The sequence below is a fragment of the Haemorhous mexicanus genome, chromosome Z, assembly GCF_027477595.1.
Source record: "Haemorhous mexicanus isolate bHaeMex1 chromosome Z, bHaeMex1.pri, whole genome shotgun sequence".
NCBI lineage: Eukaryota > Metazoa > Chordata > Aves > Passeriformes > Fringillidae > Haemorhous > Haemorhous mexicanus.
Genome location: NC_082381.1, coordinates 80,302,233 through 80,320,282, shown reverse-complemented (window position 1 = coordinate 80,320,282; position 18,050 = coordinate 80,302,233). Strand labels below are relative to the sequence as shown.

At 50.5% G+C, this 18,050-nt stretch overlaps 1 protein-coding gene across 6 annotated transcripts in view; it reads left to right on the top strand.

Moving 5' to 3' along the window:
- RUSC2 (RUN and SH3 domain containing 2) overlaps positions 1-18,050 on the top strand; it is a 57,622-nt gene that overhangs the window by 37,318 nt on the left and 2,254 nt on the right. For 4 of the 6 annotated variants that reach the window (XM_059836892.1, XM_059836890.1, XM_059836889.1 and 1 more), the window contains exons 3-11: positions 3,660-5,732; positions 7,996-8,784; positions 9,274-9,474; positions 10,644-10,787; positions 11,691-11,767; positions 13,642-13,816; positions 14,494-14,599; positions 15,628-15,674; positions 16,650-17,622. In XM_059836892.1, coding sequence (XP_059692875.1) covers positions 3,767-5,732; positions 7,996-8,784; positions 9,274-9,474; positions 10,644-10,787; positions 11,691-11,767; positions 13,642-13,816; positions 14,494-14,599; positions 15,628-15,674; positions 16,650-17,622 — 4,478 coding nt within the window. In that variant the 5' untranslated portion in view covers positions 3,660-3,766. The remainder of the gene's footprint in view (positions 1-3,659; positions 5,733-7,995; positions 8,785-9,273; positions 9,475-10,643; positions 10,788-11,690; positions 11,768-13,641; positions 13,817-14,493; positions 14,600-15,627; positions 15,675-16,649; positions 17,623-18,050) is intronic. The other 2 variants (XM_059836893.1, XM_059836895.1) reach the window with 2 other exon arrangements.

Below are 18,050 nucleotides of genomic sequence, written 5' to 3'. Positions count from 1 at the left end.
TTGCAAAAGGGAATTGAGGGCTTTAGGAAGAACTGATAAAAAACAGCAAAATCTGAAAGTGGTCTGCTTGCTGCATTTTATTCCCCAACGCCAATCCCAGTGTAGCAGACCCTGAGTAGGATGAGGAAGGATACTTCTGCAGCCTTCCAGAATAAGGAAGAGTCAACTAATGGTGCAGCCAGGGAGGATGCTCTGGTGCTGGAAACTGAACAATCCCTGTTGTAGCAGTGCCATTGCCAACCTCCCTGCACCCCCAAGTCCAGAGGAAGCCAGGAGGTTGCAAGGGAGAGAAAAGGAGTAGCTATGGTACAAAATGTCATGCCTATCCCCAGAGAAGCCATCAGGATGTTTCCTGGCAGGAGCTGTGTGCATGTCACCTGTGATCCTGCACCTTGGAGCCTTGTGCTGGGAGCAGGTCATGAGTGAGTGCAGAATGGGCATCCTTCTGCTGCAGGTCTCTGGTGGGCAGTGAATCACAGCCCACCAGGGAGCCTGTACTGCTGCTGGAGCCAGAGAGCTGGGCAGAGCCTCGTGTTGCAGCCAGAGCACCGGAGAGACAGATGGGAAGTGGCTGCGTGTCAGCTCTGACATTTTGCCGTCAAATGTCAAAGTGTGTCTGTGCAAGCCTGTCCTCCCACAGCAGCTTCTGTGCTGACGTGAATTGTGTGCTGCTCAGCAGGGCCTGTCAGCAGATTGGTGCTGGTGCTGGGAGCCTGCTCCAAGCAGCCATTTCCCAGAGGCAGCAGAGACCTGGTGCTTCAGCAATGAAGTGCACTGCCATCACAGTCTGTGTCTTCAAAATGATGCTTTTCAGGAGGTTGCATTGTGGCAGCACTTGAAATACAGCAAAGCCTGGTGGAGAGATGTGATCTGAGCATTACTATCAGATACAAGAGCAGTAACAAAGGTGGGGTGGGCTACTTGAGTAGATAGGCGCTGGGAGACCAGTTTTTTACCCAAAATGTTTGTGAGGTGGGAGCAGGAAGACAGGATAGGCTTCTGCTGAGTGCAATAGAAATAAATTCAGATAAACTCAGAGCTCCTGCTGTGCCATCAGTGGTGCACAGGATCCAAACTGAGGAAGGAACACCCCTCCAGCAAGAGAGGGTGCGTGTGTGTGTGTCTGTGTCTGTGTGTCTGTGTGTCTGTGTGTGTGTGTGTGTGTGTGCTCTCAGGGTCAGCAGCTGCTGTTATCTGCAGTGGATCTTGAGCAATGGGGTTTCAGGAATCTTTGATGAAGAAAATGTGCCCCCCAGGATCTGGGCTGAGTAGACATCAGCCTCTGTGACAGCAGCCATGGGAAAGGAGCCAAAGGCTTGTAAGACTTTGGCTTGTAAGCCAAAGGCTTTTACACCCCTGAAAGGAGTGTAAAGGCTAATAGAGGTTTTAGGGAGACTACAGGTGAGGGGAGTTTGGGGTTGCACAATTAATAGTCCAGTTGGATATCCACCACCTGGTCCAAGTGGTCCTCTCTTTCTCAGAGCCTAAACCTGGATGAAACCTCCCAGGAGAAGCAGACATGTAGGTGAGACTTCCGGCCATGTAAGTCTCTGGTAGTATCTACCAGAAGGCTTGTCTGTTCTCTGACAATGGTGTTAGCTTTAATTTTTGCATTATTGGATGTTTACTGCAAACATTAGCTCTGTGTCCATCTTTATGTTTTTATTTCCTGCCAGCATCATCCTGTGTCTGTGAGAAGCACTACTGTGCGTGGGAGGAAAGTATTTCTTTTGATCATCTTTATCATCTTCTAATTGCTATTCTTACACCTTGAAAGAAGTGAAGTTCCTGATGTTTCTGTGTAGCTGTCTCATTGCTCATACTCTTGTTCTAACTTAATTTAACCCACATTTCTCACTTTCCCTCCTGTGTTCCCACGTGCCTTTGCAGGTCTGCTCCAAATCCATTATCACCCCACAGTAACAAATGCTGAGGTAAGGTAGGCAAAACCCACTGTGAATACCACTTTCTGGAGTCTGAAGGTCAGTGGTGGGGGCCCTGGAGTCCAGAGCAATCCCAGGATGCAATTTTCAGGGTGCAGTGATCACTGGGGATGCCTGGATGAGTTATGGGATGTGTAGTGCTGACCGAGGGTGCTTGGGCCAAGGTTTTCAGAACAAGTGGTTGATCTGTGAGAGCATTAGGTAATTTTTTAATCTCTCAGACTCATCCTGGATCACTGCTCTCATTTGTGGTTTCTCCCTCTCCTTGCTGCCTTAGCTGCCTGCTGATACACTTGTCTGTGTTGTATTATCTGATCTGTAGAAGGGAAGGCAAGAGGAAAATCCCCTCCAAACTTGTGCTGAAGGTGCTTGTAGGTTGGACCTTTGGGTTAGGTGAGGCGGGAGAACTGGGTTTGTCCTTTGCTCTCCCATGTCAAACGCTGGTGAACATCTGCAAAGAAGATGAAGAGAGACTTTTGACATGAGCAGAGAGTGATGGGACAAGAGGGAAAAGCTTTAAACTGATAGATGGCATGTTTAGATTAGATATTAGGAAGAAATTCTTTACTGTGAGGGTGGAGAGGCACTGGAATGGGTTACTCAGAAATTGGCCCATCCCTAGGAGTGATCAAGGCCAGGTTGGATGGGGCTTTCAGCAGCCTGGTCCTGTGAGGGTTGGAACAAGATTTTCTTTAAGGTCTCTTCAGTTCAAACCATTTTGTTAATCCTCTGGCTCTGTAAGAACCTATTATTTTGTGAACACAGGGAGAGTGGGGTTCTTGGTGCCCTGCCTGTGCAGTGCCTTGCCTCTATGGCTTCTGGGACTGTGGCAGTCACACTGTTGTGAAGTGCAGCAGGTAATAAGCAGGTAAATGACACAGCTACTGCGGCAGAGAGATATGATCCCCTCCCAGACCACAGCAGAGACCAGTTTGAGCTGAGGTTTCACCATCAGCCAAAGGTCAGCAAAAGTGCTGTATGGGACCTATTTGACCAATGCCAGTGGCTCCCCGTGGTCCCACTGAGGTCATCCACTCCTTTTCACTAGCGTTAGGGAAATCCTTGTGTACGTAAGTAGTTGCATATTTTGGCATGACCCCCTGGCACCATTAAAAGGGCTCAGGACCTCATGGAGTCTCCTGGATTTTGGAAAGGAATTACTGTTGCTGCTTTTATGTTCCAGTCTGCTCCTCTTTCCAGTCTCTTCCTGGACATTTGTGTGTGTCTGTTGCAAGACCTTGCCATGTTTGGTTCTTGAAGGAAAGTTCAATGTACCTAAAAGGAAGCAAAGATGTTCAATCCAGTGTGAGAAGATAGACTTCTCTCACCAGAGTGCAGTGCTTCCCTTCAGACCCTGTGCTGTTTTCCTGTGAGCACACAGTGCCATCTGCAGTGAGGTCTTTGTTTGGCCCAAATCCTGTGCAGCCCTTTGGCCTCTTGACTGAAATCAATTACTCTTTCCAGAGATCTTTGAGAGGGCTCAGGTGAAATCACAGGTGTTGTCCCAGGAGCCTGCATGGAAGGTGACGTGTTTGTTTTACTTTGTGATGGTTTGTTTCCCAGAAGAAGGACCTCGTGTTCAGGGACTTGTGCTGACAAGGAACCAGTCTGTTTGATCCTTGTCAACACATGAAATCTTCAGTCAGCCAAGGATGCTTTAAATAACCACTGCCTTTCCTGAGAGGTGACTTCCTTTGTGATTTTGTCTCTCTGTAGGTATCTGAATTCCCTCATGAGAAGTGTCCTCCCTGCCTCTCATGTGCAGCCCTACCTGTTCATGGGTGGTACCAGCTTTACTGATGCCCTGAAGAGTATTCCTCACCATGGATAGTCCACCCAAACTGACTGGTGAGACGCTGATTGTCCATCACATTCCCCTGGTGCATTGCCAGGTCCCCGATAGACAGTGCTGCTCCGTGAGCAAAAGGACCAACCCCTTCTGCCAGCCAGAGCTCAGCATTACACGGACTGCTGCCCTTCCAGACAGAGACCTCTCACAGACTGACTCCTTGGTGTACAGCAGCTTTCTCCAGACCTCTGAAACCTCAGCAGAGGGCTCAGATCACAAAGAAAGAAAAGCAAGGGATCTGATTGTCCCTAGTGTCAGTAAGCGACACAACCCTTTCCTGCTGAGTGAGGATGAAGACCTCAGTATTTTTGGGGATGACTTGGGTCAAAAATCTTTCCACCTTCACAACTCACTCGTTGATGGCAAGCCTCCCTTCAATCTGCAGGATCTGGCCTTGCCCCCTTTCCACCTCCACGACTCTAACCACATTGTGAAATCCTGGAACATGGCCAGCCGGTCTGGTGTGGTGGACGGGCAAGAGGACAAACTCGGCAGTGACGACATCCAGAAGAGGAACAATGCAAACAGGTGCCATCAGGCCTCAGAACGCATGGAGCTGGATGAATGCAGCTGCCATCGTGGCAGCTCCTCCAACTTCTCCTTCGACAGTGGTGACCAGGAGTGGAACCAGAACATGGGTGAACCGCTGAGGAATCAGGATGCCCTGCACAGGACATGCAGTTGTTCCAGCTCAGAGATCCAGCACTGTCGCTGCTACAGTTCATCAAGTCAGTCTGAAGTTATTGACCAACAGATGGGCTACATCAGTGACTCTTCTTGCAACAGTTCTGATGGGGTCCTGGTGAACTTCAGTGCTCTCTACAACAAAATGAATGGTCAGCCTCAATCCAATCTGAATTCAGCTAACCTGTCCTGTGACTCTTCCTTCTGCAGCCACTCAGACACAGGAGCTTTTTACCTGGATTTACACTCATCACCCACTGAATCCAAGATGTCTTGCGAGTCACATAACCCAGAAAGTTCGGGGAAGGTATGTGGGTGTCAACACTCCTCCTCACCTGTCCTTGATGCTAACTGCAATTCCTACCACCTCCACTGTGAGCCTTGCACATCGGAGAGCTCAGACCTCACTGCCTGCTTCCAGAGCCAAGCACGGCTTGTTGTGGCTACTCAGAATTACTATAAGTTAGTCACATGTGACTTGTCTTCCCAGTCATCCCCCAGCCCTGCGGGATCTTCCATAACTAGCTGCTCAGAAGACCAGACCAAGGGTAGCCCAGCCCAGCCCACAGAATACTATCTGTTCAGAAGGCCAGATCTAAGACAAGAAGGCAATGTAGAGTGCAGTGAAGAGGAGCCAAAGGGAGAATCCAGCCAGAACATGATTGAGGGTCAGGTCTATGTCAATGTGTCACCACCGAACCTCAACACAAGCCGGCAGCGCTCCAGGAGCTACGATCAGAACCTGGACAGGAGTCCTAGCAGCAGGCTGGGCTCCTTGGAGCGCATGGTGAGCTGCCCAGTCAAGCTGAGTGAAAGTCCAGCAATACCCATTCAGAGCTCTCCCCCCAAGAGGGTGACATCGTTTGCTGAACTAGCTAAAGGACGGAAAAAGAACGGCACCTCCCCACCGCACCGCTCCAGTGGTGATTCTTCCCTGGAGTTCTCTCCTATCCCTGAGACCCAGCGGGACTGCCCAACCTTCCTTGATGAAAGAGCTCGGCGCAGCCAGAGTCTTCCACCCATGCCCTTCATCCATGGCCTGAACCGGAGCTGCGAGGGCTTCTGTTTGAATCATGCTTTTGGGGACAGCCAGGCTTTGTGTTCCACCAAAGACTCCATCTCCAGTGAGAAGGCCCCCAGTGGGCATGGGGCAGGTGAGCAAGCCTCTCTCTCCCTGCTGACGGAGGCAGATGCCAGCTTCTCGGGTGGCTCTGCCAGTGGCCACGGACAAAAAGATGTTAGAGCCCGAGCAGACGGTAAGGAGCCAAACAAGGCAGAAGGGAGAAGTAAAAAGGAAGGCAGCTCGTTGGGCTATGTGGGGAGCAGCAGGGAAACCTGCATGGTGATAAGAGACCTGTGTTGGGGCAGTTTGGTTCCTGGTCTGCCAGTCCCTGGGACAAAGTCTTGCTGTGCTTTGTCACGGAAGTCTTTCAGTCTCATATCAGGGCAAGTGTCTTGTCCTTGTATTTGTAAAGCCTCCTGAGGGTTTGTTCATACCTCTCACTTTGTGTTAGCAAGGACATGGCATTAATACTGAGAGAGCTTGTGCAGCTTGAAGGATTGTATCCCTTCCAGGGCATTTACTGTGCTTGTCCATGAGAATCACCTGCCCTTAGCTCATAAGACAGAGATGTTAAAATGCTCAGAAGAGTCATAGTCACAGCCTTTGTTTTTGGAGCTATGTGGGGAAGAGGCATAGCCAGCAGTCTCCTTTCCATGCAGGTCCTGGAAGCTCAGACAGTTTCTGCTAGGACTTAACAGTGTGAGTCCCACAGAGTCTAATCTGTATGTCTCTGCTGGAATATCCTAGACATGTCCCTCACAGTGCTGTGGATTGCAGCAAAAGTTCCCAGGGGGAGCCACTGTCACAGTTACCTCTGTGGGGAAGCCTGTAATATATGAGTTGTATTCCACTCTGATATTGCTGTCACTTGTTCTCATGAGGAAGCTGTGTGACATTCCCTTTGGAAGAATGGCCATTTCTCCAGCACTGTGGGAGACCTCTGTCTCTGCCTTAGGCAGATACCTGCTTCACAGGTAAAAAGCCCTTCTAAAATGCCTCTAACCAGACCATTGCAGTGAATAGCCCCTACTATGTCAAAAAATTGTTGTGCCTTAACAGACTGTCTCCACTTAATGTTCTGAAAATTTCTAGCAGGAGATAAGAACTTGTGGTTTATTGCCATGGCAGGGGCAGGAGAGATTTTGGCCTTTGGAGCAAAAGGTTTTTAGTTTTTGTCCTGTTTGTGTGAGCCTTGAATGTGTGCTTGGTGTGGGATGGCAGTGAAGGCAGGTCTCTGCTGGGAGAGGGCAGCATGGCAACAGCCCTCTTAGCTTCAGAGGGAGGGCTTGGAAGGAGCAGGCCCTGCTCAGGGAAGAGAGGGCAGATAGGGCTTTCAGGGTAATATATCCCAGCAGTTGCTGCCCACCATCCCAATGGGATCCTTCTGCACTTTGACAGCAAGGCAGGCATCAGGGCTGTGCAGGAAGCTCCTGCCTGCAGCTGGAGATGGAGCCATATCTGCTGTGCTCCAGCCCAGAGCAGCATGCAAGCCTAGGGACTCTGAGAGGGGCTAGAGGGAAAGCAAGCCCTGCTAAAGGCTGGTTACAGGAAGAAAACTCTGGAATACCCCACAGGCAGCAGGTACACCAGGGCTGATCAGGGATCTCAGTCAACCCTACATATGCACCCAGTGCTGTGTGTGTTTTGCACTGAATGCACAGTGTGTCACACTTCAGATATGTACCTCAGGATATTTGTGGCTCCACCAGGAGCTGGAGGCATGTAGATCAGCCCACCACACTCCCTCAGAACATCCTAGCACATCATTTGCTGGAACAGACTGGCACTTTCCAGGGTTGGAGGTGGAATGTTGGGAATGTCCTGTTTAGGTCTGGTAGAGGCATGAAGGATGAAGGAAGCTCTGTGTTCCAAAGTGGGGGCAGTTACTGTGAAAAGAATAGCGAGGGAGAAAGGGAAGCAGGCAGCCTTTGCAACAGTACCAATATATTGTGATGCAGGACGCAGAGCTGCAGTGCCGTTGCATGTAATGCTTGTGCTGGGCTGTGCAAGTCCACTGTGCATGTGGGAGGGGACAGTCCTTTGGGATGAGAAATCTGACTCTACTACAAAGTATTGGGCTTTGACTTTGTGGTACTGCTTGGGCAGAAGCAGCTCAAGGACAGACACCTGATCCCATGGCTTTGTGCTGTCCAGAGGGCAAGAGATTGGGAAAGGATGTGAAGCTGGTCACCCTACCAGGACAGATGAAGTCCTGGTGCAGTGCTGTGCTCTTCCAAACAGCTGGAACTCTGCACTTGGGGCCACATATCTTTTATCTTGCCAGCTCTTGATGTGTGTAACCAGTTCAGACTTGAACCACTCTGTAACTGGCCTCTAGCTCATCCTCTTCCTCCTGCAGCAGAGAGCACATTCCCTTTTGCTGGTATTCTGCTTGGCTGAGGATGATTGTTGCTCTGCCCATTCCTCACACTTTCTTTCCCATTCTCTCCCTGAAGGTGGTGGCACAGATAGCAAGCCTGTGGTACGCTACAGCAAGGACCAGCGTCCCACAACTCTGCCCATCCAGCCCTTTGTTTTTCAGCACCATTTCAGCAAGCCACCCAAGGCACGTGCCCTGCACAGTCATTTTGCCTCCAGCCTTTCCCAGCTCTACAGCTTGTCCAGCAACCGGCCTGCCAGCCAGCAGATCTCCACTTCCCAGTCCTCAGCCTTGGCCACCTCGGCAGAGCAGGCAGCGGTGGCGGGGAGCCAAGCCCATGGCACGCTCGTGACCCAGCAGCGCTCAGCAGACGGAGCTGCCTCGCGTGGTGATGGGGGCATCAAGAAGCCTGGCCCCGAAACAACCCGTCCATCCCCGCTGGGCAGTTACTCCCCCGTGCGATGCAACGTGCCTTTCTTCCAAAGCGTGGACTCCTCTTCCTCACCCACCTCTGAGAGAGCTGAAGACAGCCAGCCCCCCAGAAGCAGGTCCTGCCCCATCTCTGCTAACCTGCTTCCCACGAGGTCGTCTCCTGCTGTCAGTACCATGCAGCCCTCCAAAGCCACCAAAGCTGACACACTGAGGCAAAAGGAGAACCCCAAGCTGATTCCCAAGAAGGAGGCCCCGCTTGAGCCAAGCCCACCACTCTCTGAATACCGACTCCACAGTGGGTCCCTCCCACCCCTCTCAGTGGGTGGCATGTCCATGAGCAGAGTAGGAGGCCATGCAGACTCACACTGGAGAAGTGGCAGTGAGACCAGCAGCTCTGGTCCCCTGAGCAGCATGGGAATACGGCCTGTCAATGGTAGGTACCCATCCTCCAGGACCTGCTAGTCTGGAGCATCTACAGCTCCCTGTAGCTACGTCTGCTCCCTATAGTGAAGCCATTTCCTATAGCCACAGACCAGGATAAAATTGCATTTGGATGCTGCAGGAAGGCCTGCAATAAGAGCATGTCCCTCCAGTCCCAACTCCTACACTGTGTCTCCAGAGAGGGCAGTGTGGGCTGCTGGTCTTACAGCACCCTACGCCAGGTGCTTGCACCCCAAACCTGCTGCCTCTGTACCTGCAGCCACGAGGGCACCCAAGCTCCTGCCCTGCTTTGCCAGGCAGTGGCATCCACCTGTCTCCATGTGCGTGTGCTAATGTCCCGAAATGTTGCTGGACCTCTGAGTAATGTGCTGTCTCTCTTTCTCTGTCCTCCATTCTTTTACTCTCCCTTCTCGTTTCCCTTCCGCATCCTCCCATGTGCTCTTGTCATCCTGTCTGGTGCTCACTGCCCGCGGCATCCCAGCGAACCACCTCTCCCCCCAAGCGCTGAAGTGGCGGGAGTACAGGCGGAGGAACCCCCTGGGTCTGGACTGCGTTTCAGGGCTGCCCAGCTTAGCGGGCAGCCTGGACAGGAGGCAGCAAGAGCCTCGGCTGAACCGGGGCAACCCCATCTTTGAGCTCCCTGGCGCTCTCAGCACCAGCCATTTCTACTGCAAGCTGAACGGTGCGCACCAGCTTTCTGCCGGGGGGTCTTGGGAGGTGACCTTGGGACTCAGGCTTAGTTTCCTTGAGGCTCAGGTTAAGCTTGGATTCATCACTGCTCTGCCTACTCAGAGCAGGAGGGATGATACATCTCTTCACAGTGAGGCTGAAGGGTTCAAGAGGAAGGTGAAAATTCCTTCACTGGTTCAAATCTTTGTGGAGCCTTCCTTCTCCATGAGGTGAAAGCAGTCAGGTCCACCTCTGAGCTCGGTTGAAGGACAAAGTGAATGGCCCAAGAGCCTGCTTAGACCTCAGTAAGGGCTCCTGGACTGTGGTTAGCTTGTAGTTTGTCTCACACAGGAGTTTAGGTCCTTGGAGATCTCAGATCTGTGCCCCATGGTGCCTGACCATCCTGTGCCCCTGCCCTGACAGTGTGCTGGGTGCTGAACTGTATATTTAATGAGGCAGCTGACAACACTAAAGACCTTCACAGGACTCTGTCTTCTGCAGGCTTTGCTCTTAAGATCTTCCCTGTCCTCCAAAACCTGTGCAGGGGTGGGCTGATTTTGACTGAACCTCCGAGACTCTTGTGGGGAGAACAGTGTGGTCTGTCTGTGGGTGGAAGAGCATTCTACAGGGCTAGCCTCAAGCCATGGAGGGAATTCCTCAAAGCCTTATACCTCACTCCACCAACCCAAACAGTTTCTCCATATTTCTTCAAGGGAAACTGCATAGCACAGAGTCAGACAGATGTAAAACTCCTATGTCAGGCACATGTGAAAACTCCTATGTATGTCACCCCTTGAAAAGAGAGGCCACCCCAGAGAACAGGCAACAAACACGCAAATTGTTGTGTGTGGATGCCTGTGTGCAACAAGTAATGATTTTCTCTGTGCTGACTTCTGACCCAGCTTGCAGCAGCGTGGGGAGTCTGGTGCAGCAAGGTTTCCCTTAGCCCTAGCCCATGAGAGTGAACCTTCCACAGCATCTTCCAGAGCATGTGGGCCCCCAGTCAAGGTGGAGGTGGTATTGTGTAGGCCGTGGGGATCAGTTGTGCAGGCACACATTGCAAACCACTGCTGGGGTAGCAACAAGCCTCGCCGTCCCAGCAGAGGACAGGTGGCATGAAAGCTGCTGCTTCGGTGTGTGGGACTGGGGCTGATTCTTGTCCCCTCTGTCTTATCCCTGCAGGGCAGTCTATGAGGCAACTCCAGCTTACCTACAATGACTTCTTCCCTGACTACTTCTCGCTAGCGGAAAAACCTCCTGCTGAGTTCTGCCTCTCCCCAGATGGCAACACAGAGTCCATCTCCATTGACTTGCTGCAGAAGAAGGGTGAGTCCATTCATCTCTGGTGGACAATGTAATGCTCCATGGAGTGTGCTTGAGCTGCTTCTCCCAGGAAATATGATTAGAAAGGATCTTAGGTGCACAGGAATGGGCAGAGAGAGCAGACAGACACAGGTGTCTGTGACCCTAAGGCAGGGCATGCTGCCACCCCAGGCTCTGTGTACAAAGGTAAGCCTGTGTGTATCTGTATGATGTTGCAATGTGCTGAGATTTTGTAATTTAGGTTAAAAGTCTGTTCAGTCCTAAATAAGTAGTATAAAATTGTATCAATTATATAAAAAGGTGGGAGAAAAGACTCTAGAGCAGGATGAGATATGGCTGTGGTGGGATCCATGCTAGGGGCAGGGCTGGCAGGAGTTGACAGCTGATTTGTTATCATTTCAGAGGCAAGAGATATGCAGAAAGGTTCCCATGCCCTTGCCAGCTATGTACTCATGATTACCAGGTGGCAGCTTTCCCTTCTGTTTCAGTTCTGTTCTCACATTATCCTAGTGCAGCTGACAGATTATACACCACTGGCTTGTTACTGAAAGTCATGACAGAACCTGCCAAATGCAAGGTTTCTGCCCTGCCAGCCTGTGGCATCAGGGCAGCAACAGACACATTGCCTCAGATCCCATCTCTGCTGCCTCAGGGCATGGGGCGTGGAGGTGACCCTTGGGAATATTGACAGGTTGTCCTACTGGCAATCTGATAGGTGAGTGCTGCAGCCAGTAGGAAGAGTTTTGGTGAGGATTTAGGAAAGTCTCTGCATGTGTTTTGGCAGAGAGGGCTTATGTGTAGACATGGGCTTGCAGTGCCCCTATCTGATTACTTTCAGGAGTGTTTTTTTCAGAGTCCATCCCAGCAGCCCCTCAGGCAGCTCTTTGACCTGTTATTTTCCACTAGGTCTTGTGAAGGCTATCAACACTGCTGTTGACCTGATTGTGGCTCACTTTGGAACCAGCAGGGATCCAGGGGTGAAGGTATGTCTTGCATCCAACTCTATTCTGTGTTGCATGGAGAGTACAGAACAAGATTGCCTCTCCATTCTCTTCCAGTCAAAAACTACAGGTTATCTAACGAAGGCAGAGGTACCAAGAACAAATCAAACAAAGGTGATGGTACACCATGCAACAGATAGTAAATCTATGACAATTCCTGCTGCATGATGCAGTAAGTAGATGTATTTAAAGGAAGAACAGAAAAACACCGGAAAATTATGTTTATTAAACACATAGGAATGTCCAGCTTAGGCTCTGAGTTGGAGGTAGTTGTAGGATGTGTCTTGCTCCGCCACATGTCCCATACTCTGGTCTGGCACTGTTACCAGGGTACAGTGCAGTGTTCCCCATCCCTCAGCATCTCACATTTTAATATGAGATGTATCATTTTAATAATTATGAAAAAGTGCATCAGACTTCACCCATCTGGACAGTTGGTCACACCCATGGTAGCCCTTACCATGAATACATTAGAGTATTTAGAGTACATCTAAGGGGCTAGCTTCGTTAGGCCCTTGCTTCCCTCATTTCCAGTTTCTGGAATAACACAGAAGTGCATCTAGTTTGTCCTGGGGCTGGCTGTATTTGGCCTGTGCTCCCTCCTCCCCCGTTTCTGGAATAACACAGAAGCAGAGCAATTTTGCTTGTGTTTGTACCAGGCATTGTTTGCAGTCCTGTGACACCCAGCATGTTTGTGGTGCCTCCTCTCAGTTCTGAATGCTTGGCTTCAATCAGGCGACTCTGGGCAGCAATGTGACACTATTTGGACAGGACAACTCCCCTGGCATGCCATCCCCAAGGAGAAACCTGACTGGGACAGATTCCAAAACCATTCAATCTTATCTCAGAGCCCAGTGTAATTTTGTCCTAATTACGGCTGTTGCTGATGCAGAGATTGCTGTGCAACATAACTGAAGCTGTTGAGATTCCCATGGCTTTTTAGGGCTTCACTGTGAATTTCCAATACTTGCAGTGTGGGTTTGAGGAATAATTGCAACATTCCCCCATTACTTTGCTTATCAGACAATGCTGTGGTTTTAGCCTTGGGTTTCTTTATACATCAGTGAGCCAGGGGCTGAGCATTCACCTGTCAAAAGGCAGCGTCCATCCCTGCTGCTGCCATGCTCAGTGGATATGATGGCATTATTCCTGAGCCAAGTTCAGTTTCAGTTCAGGGCTTTTGTGAACCTGTGCCAACTGGTCAGTATAATTCCAGCTCAGCTGGTAAAATCTGTGCCCTGAGCACCATTGCCTGACCCATTTGGATAGACCCCTTGGCAGCTCAAAGACTGTAAGCAGCAGAATGTGTCCCTGCTCTTCTGGTGCTGGGCCTTACATGCTTCCTGTTCACCTCAGTCTGAGCTCTGGCCATCCATTTTGCCCTATCTGTTTATTTATAGTAATCTAGGAGTTAGAGCTTGACATGTCACTGAGCTAAGTGTTCCATAACCCCTCAGTGTTGGTAGTTCTATGTGGGGTGGTGCTTCCTAATCCAAAATTAGCTACAAGAAAATCTACAGAAGCAGGTATATCCCCAGCTCTTTTCTTACTCCAGCAGGAGAGCCTTGTTATCCCTCTTGGGAGAACCAGGCATCCTTTCTAATTGGGATATCTTCTTCACAGTCTAGGATATTCTTTTTTCAAGTCACTGCCTCTTCCCAGCGTGGGGAGGAGCTTGCAGAGAGCAATCCAGAACTGGTGTATGAAGCATCAGGAGTGAAAGCAAAGACCCTGCATGTTCAAGGAGCTGCCTGGATATTGCTTGCTGGGTGCTTGTAGTGGGACTGAACTGTTTCCATGCATCTGTACCTTGAAAATGGTTAGCAACACTCTCCCTATTTCCTGTTGTCCTTTAGGCCAAACTTGGGAACAGCTCTGTGAGCCCCAATGTGGGGCATCTCATCCTGAAATACCTGTGCCCAGCTGTCCGGGACATTCTAAGTGATGGGCTCAAGGCTTACGTCCTGGACATGATCATTGGCCAGAGGAGGAACATCCCCTGGAGCGTGGTGGAGGCATCCACCCAGCTTGGTATGGATGTTGTGCAGCAGTGTCCATGGTGGTTGTGGCTGGGAGGTGCTGGGGAAGGTTGGCTCTAAGGATGAGAGTGCAAAACACCCATTTTCCTGCTTGGAACAGGGTGCACATGTACCATCTCTTGCAAGGATGGAGGGGATGCTGTGCCGTTCTTCCTAAGTATTTATTGCCATTTCCCCTGAAATTTGCAAATTCTCCCATAACAGGCCAAACCAATTAGAAAAGGAGGAAAAAACCCCAACAAAATTAATTCCACATTGATTTCTGCATCATACTGGGAAGCCTCATAGCTTGATTATGGGAAATCTTCGGCTCTGCAGTTATTTTTATGATTGCAGACACCCCAAATTATAAGCACACACCGCAATATTCTCTTTACACGCTGATTTTGAGCCAGTGGCTGTGATTGTCACTGAAGTGTGGGAGGCAGGTCCTGGTAATGAAACTATCTCAGAGTTTTGGAGTGGTGGTCTGGGATGGATCACAGCCCATCTCCCATGTGTAGTCTAAGTGCTGGTATGGAGTGAGCTCACATTGGCGTGGTGGAGAGGCGGTGCACACACAGACATGGACACCCAGACAGAGTCTGTCTTGCCTTGATGCTCCATCCTGTGGTGCAGTTTTGGCTTTGCTCACCACAGCTAATCTCAACAATTTGCTTCTCTCCACAGGGCCCTCTACAAAGTTGCTGCACAGCCTCTACAGCAAGATCAGCCAGTACACAGAGCTCACCAACCACACCATGCGGTTCAATGCGTTCATCTTTGGCCTCCTCAAGTAAGCAGGGCCTCTGGGGTGGCTGCACGTCCCTGTCCAGGGCTGGCAGCAGCTGTTGGTCCTTGACTGCAGGCAGGCACAACTGACCATGAAAACAACTTAAGAATCTGGGAAGCCACTTCCCAGAAGCAGGCTAGGGAAGGAAGAAGCTGTAAGCCTCAGAGAACTCCTTCCAGGTCAGGAGTGAGAATGAGTGGCTGTAGCCAAGTGAAGAACTGGGTCAGTCTGTTATAGCCCCAAAACATCAGGTGAGAAAACTCTGTCCAGCTTCATATGAGGTTAGACATATATATGAGCTACTCTTGGAAATTCCTCTTTAAACCACTGTTTCCTGGAGCTGCAGTGGATCCCAAGGCATGAGGTTCTGAAGGAGAAATTGCCCTTGTCCAGGACTCCAGACTGGCCCATCTAGTTTGCATAAGCAACGTGCACACTCTGCTGTGTTTAACAGAGGAAGGCAGCAATATGTTTTTGTGGGTGAAGGGATAAGCACTGCTATGATGGTGATTCCCTGCTCCTCTCTGGTGGTCAGCAAGAGCTCTGGCAGTGGCAAGAGAGTTCTCAAGATCTCCAGATGTTGTAGAATTCCTGCAGGCAGGAACAAGCTCTACCCTGCTCTCCCCACACAGGGTGACCCCATTCTTCCTCACTGGCATATTTTGGGCTGAGCCACCAGCACTGGTCTTAGTTTTGTAGATCATTTGCCTCTTCCACAGCAGCCTCCTCCCAGAAGAACAAAGCTCTGTCAAGGACATAGGAAGAGAACAGTGAGGAATCTTACTGCAAACACGGTTGTTCATGGTTACAGTTGACATGTAAAACCGTGTAGATGTTCAGTGACAGGCTGGGTGTCTGTGATCAGGGCATGCTGATGGGACTGAGCCACTGTCCCTTCCCTGAGGTTCACAAGCTCATGCTTTGTAAATGCCCTTTTCCAGACACAATTCTTGTGGCAGAACAATGAGGATGAACGGGTTAATAGATTTTCACTGTTTCTTTCTTACCCTCCTAATTTTCCATTCCTGCAGTATCCGGTCCTTGGAGTTCTGGTTCAACCACCTTTACAACCATGAAGGTAAGTGCCTAAGGCTGTGGGCTGCAGTGGGAGCCAAACTCTGCACACAAATAGAGCATAGGATGGAAATGTGTTTCTCTTGTTGCTCTCTTGGCTTGGGCAGCTTTTCTCTGCCCTGAGGTGAAGGACTAAGATATTACACAGTCTCAATGTAGCAGGGAAATCCCAGGTGGAAGTCCAAGCATCATGCAGGTCCTTCCACCTGAACCCGGACTTTGATTCTCCTTCCCACCCACAGCTAGTACCCAAAGCTTTCAGTGCAGATCCCTCAGTCTATCTGCAGGAGAACAGATCTATGCCTCCCCAAATTTCTATGTTCCTTACCCAGTGCCTGAGAGTTTTGTATGCCTGGAGATGTGCACATATACCTGAAACTTTTCAGCCATGGAAAATAGGAAGAAATGGAAAAAATGGCATACAAAAAGCAGATTTTACTGGATGTATCTGGAATGGAATGGAATGGAATGGAATGGAATGGAATGGAATGGAATGGAATGGAATAGAATAGAATAGAATAGAATAGAATAGAATAGAATAGAATAGAATAGAATAGAATAGAATAGAATAGAATAGAATAGAATAGAATAGAATAGAATAGAATAGGGTCTGTGCTTTTCCTGGCTTTCTGAAGCAGAAGACAGCCATCTATTAGACTATCATTAAGACCTGAAAGTGTGAGCAAAAGCTGGGGCTGTCAGGTTATTCCCATCTTTCTTCCATGGCATTTGGTGGCAGAGGTCATCTGGGCTGATAGTCTGCCAGGCAAGCCCTGGCTGCAGGTACAACTGGAAAGCTCTGTCTGGGCCAGTTTGCTGAGAGGTCACAGAGCATCTGGTGCTCCCTGACCCAGGTCTGAGCCTCACACTGTGACCAAAAACTGGTGTACATCTCCTTTCCTCACGGCTTCAGAGCTTTGTAGTGGCTTGGCAATGGTGGCAAGAGTGTCTCCTCTAATTGATGTCTTTTTTCCTACAGACATCATCCTGGCACACTATCAACCAGTGGGCTTCTTGTGCCTGTCTCACAGTGTGTGCCAACCTCTTTTTGAGGAGCTCCTGCTCCTACTCCAGCCTCTCTCCCTGCTGCCCTTCAACCTAGACCTCCTCTTCGAGCACCACCTGATGCAAATGGGCAAAGAGCAGCAGCAGCAAAAGGAGCTGCTGCGTGTGAAGCAGGACCTGCTGCTTTCTGTGCACTCCACCCTGCAGCTGATGCGGACCCGGGGCAGCAGTGAGGATCCTGATGGCTGCAGCACCGCCCCTGAAACATGCCAAGGCGGTGCCAGAGATGGTGACATCTCACCAGGGCACAGCCCACAGCAAGCTGTGAGTGAGAAGAGGGTCAAGGGAGTGGGGGCCTCCTGCGGAGAAGGTGACAGGGAGGAAGAGCAGAGCAAGATGCGAGAGAGCACGTGGGAGGGGAAGAAGGACAAGCAGGCAGGCTGGTGGTACCAGCTCATGCAGACCTCTCAGATTTACATTGAGAGCTCAGCTGAAGGCTCAAAGTTCATCCGCTCTGAGAAGAAGAAAGCAGCTTTGAATCCTGCACCCAGATCAGTGGAGACCCACAAAGCACCACCTCCCCGAGAAGGAGTGGTGGAGGGTGCAGAGGCTTGTCCCATTGCTGAGGGCACCTTGGAGGAGAGGCCCAAGGCAGCCAGCAAGCCAAGTCCTGAAGCTGTGGAAGAGCCCTTGGAAAAGCCCCAGCAGGTAGTGGTCGGCGAAGAGGTGAAGGAACGGAGCTGGCCCTTCTGGATGGGCAGCCCCCCAGACTCTGTGCTAACAGAGCTAAAGCGCAGCAAGGAGAAGGAGGCTCAGCAAAGAGTAGGAGCAGCAGCAGCCCCCCAAGAGGACAGCAGCACCAGTGCATCAGAGGGCAGCCAGCCCATCAAGTGGGGACACTTGTTTGGGTCCAGGAAAGTACAAAAAGAGCCCAGACAACCAAACAGGTAAGGGCAGGGGTGGTTTGGGGCTGAGAAGGGCTGGTTAACCTGGAGTATGGCAGTACAGGTGGAAGTCAGGCCATGAGCTGACCGCTGGGCTACACCATGGTGGTACATCAAGGGTCTGTAACCCTGCTCAGTCCTGCCAGCCTGCCTTAATTTCTCCCATACCCTTGCTCAGTCCATCTCATAGGCTTTCCTCTTCTGCCTGAGCTGTTACTGCCTTGGCATCTAAACCCTGCTATATGGCCCCATTATCACCCCATCCCTCCCAAAACTACATGTTGAGAATTGAACATAGAGCCATCCCTGTTGCTTACAATAGGTGTGGGGGAAGGGTGAAGTTGCCAGTAGCTGAGACCCCTGTGCACTGCCTCTCCCTCTATACACCCTTACTGCTCCTGAAAATGACCACTGGAAATGCCCTTCCCAGT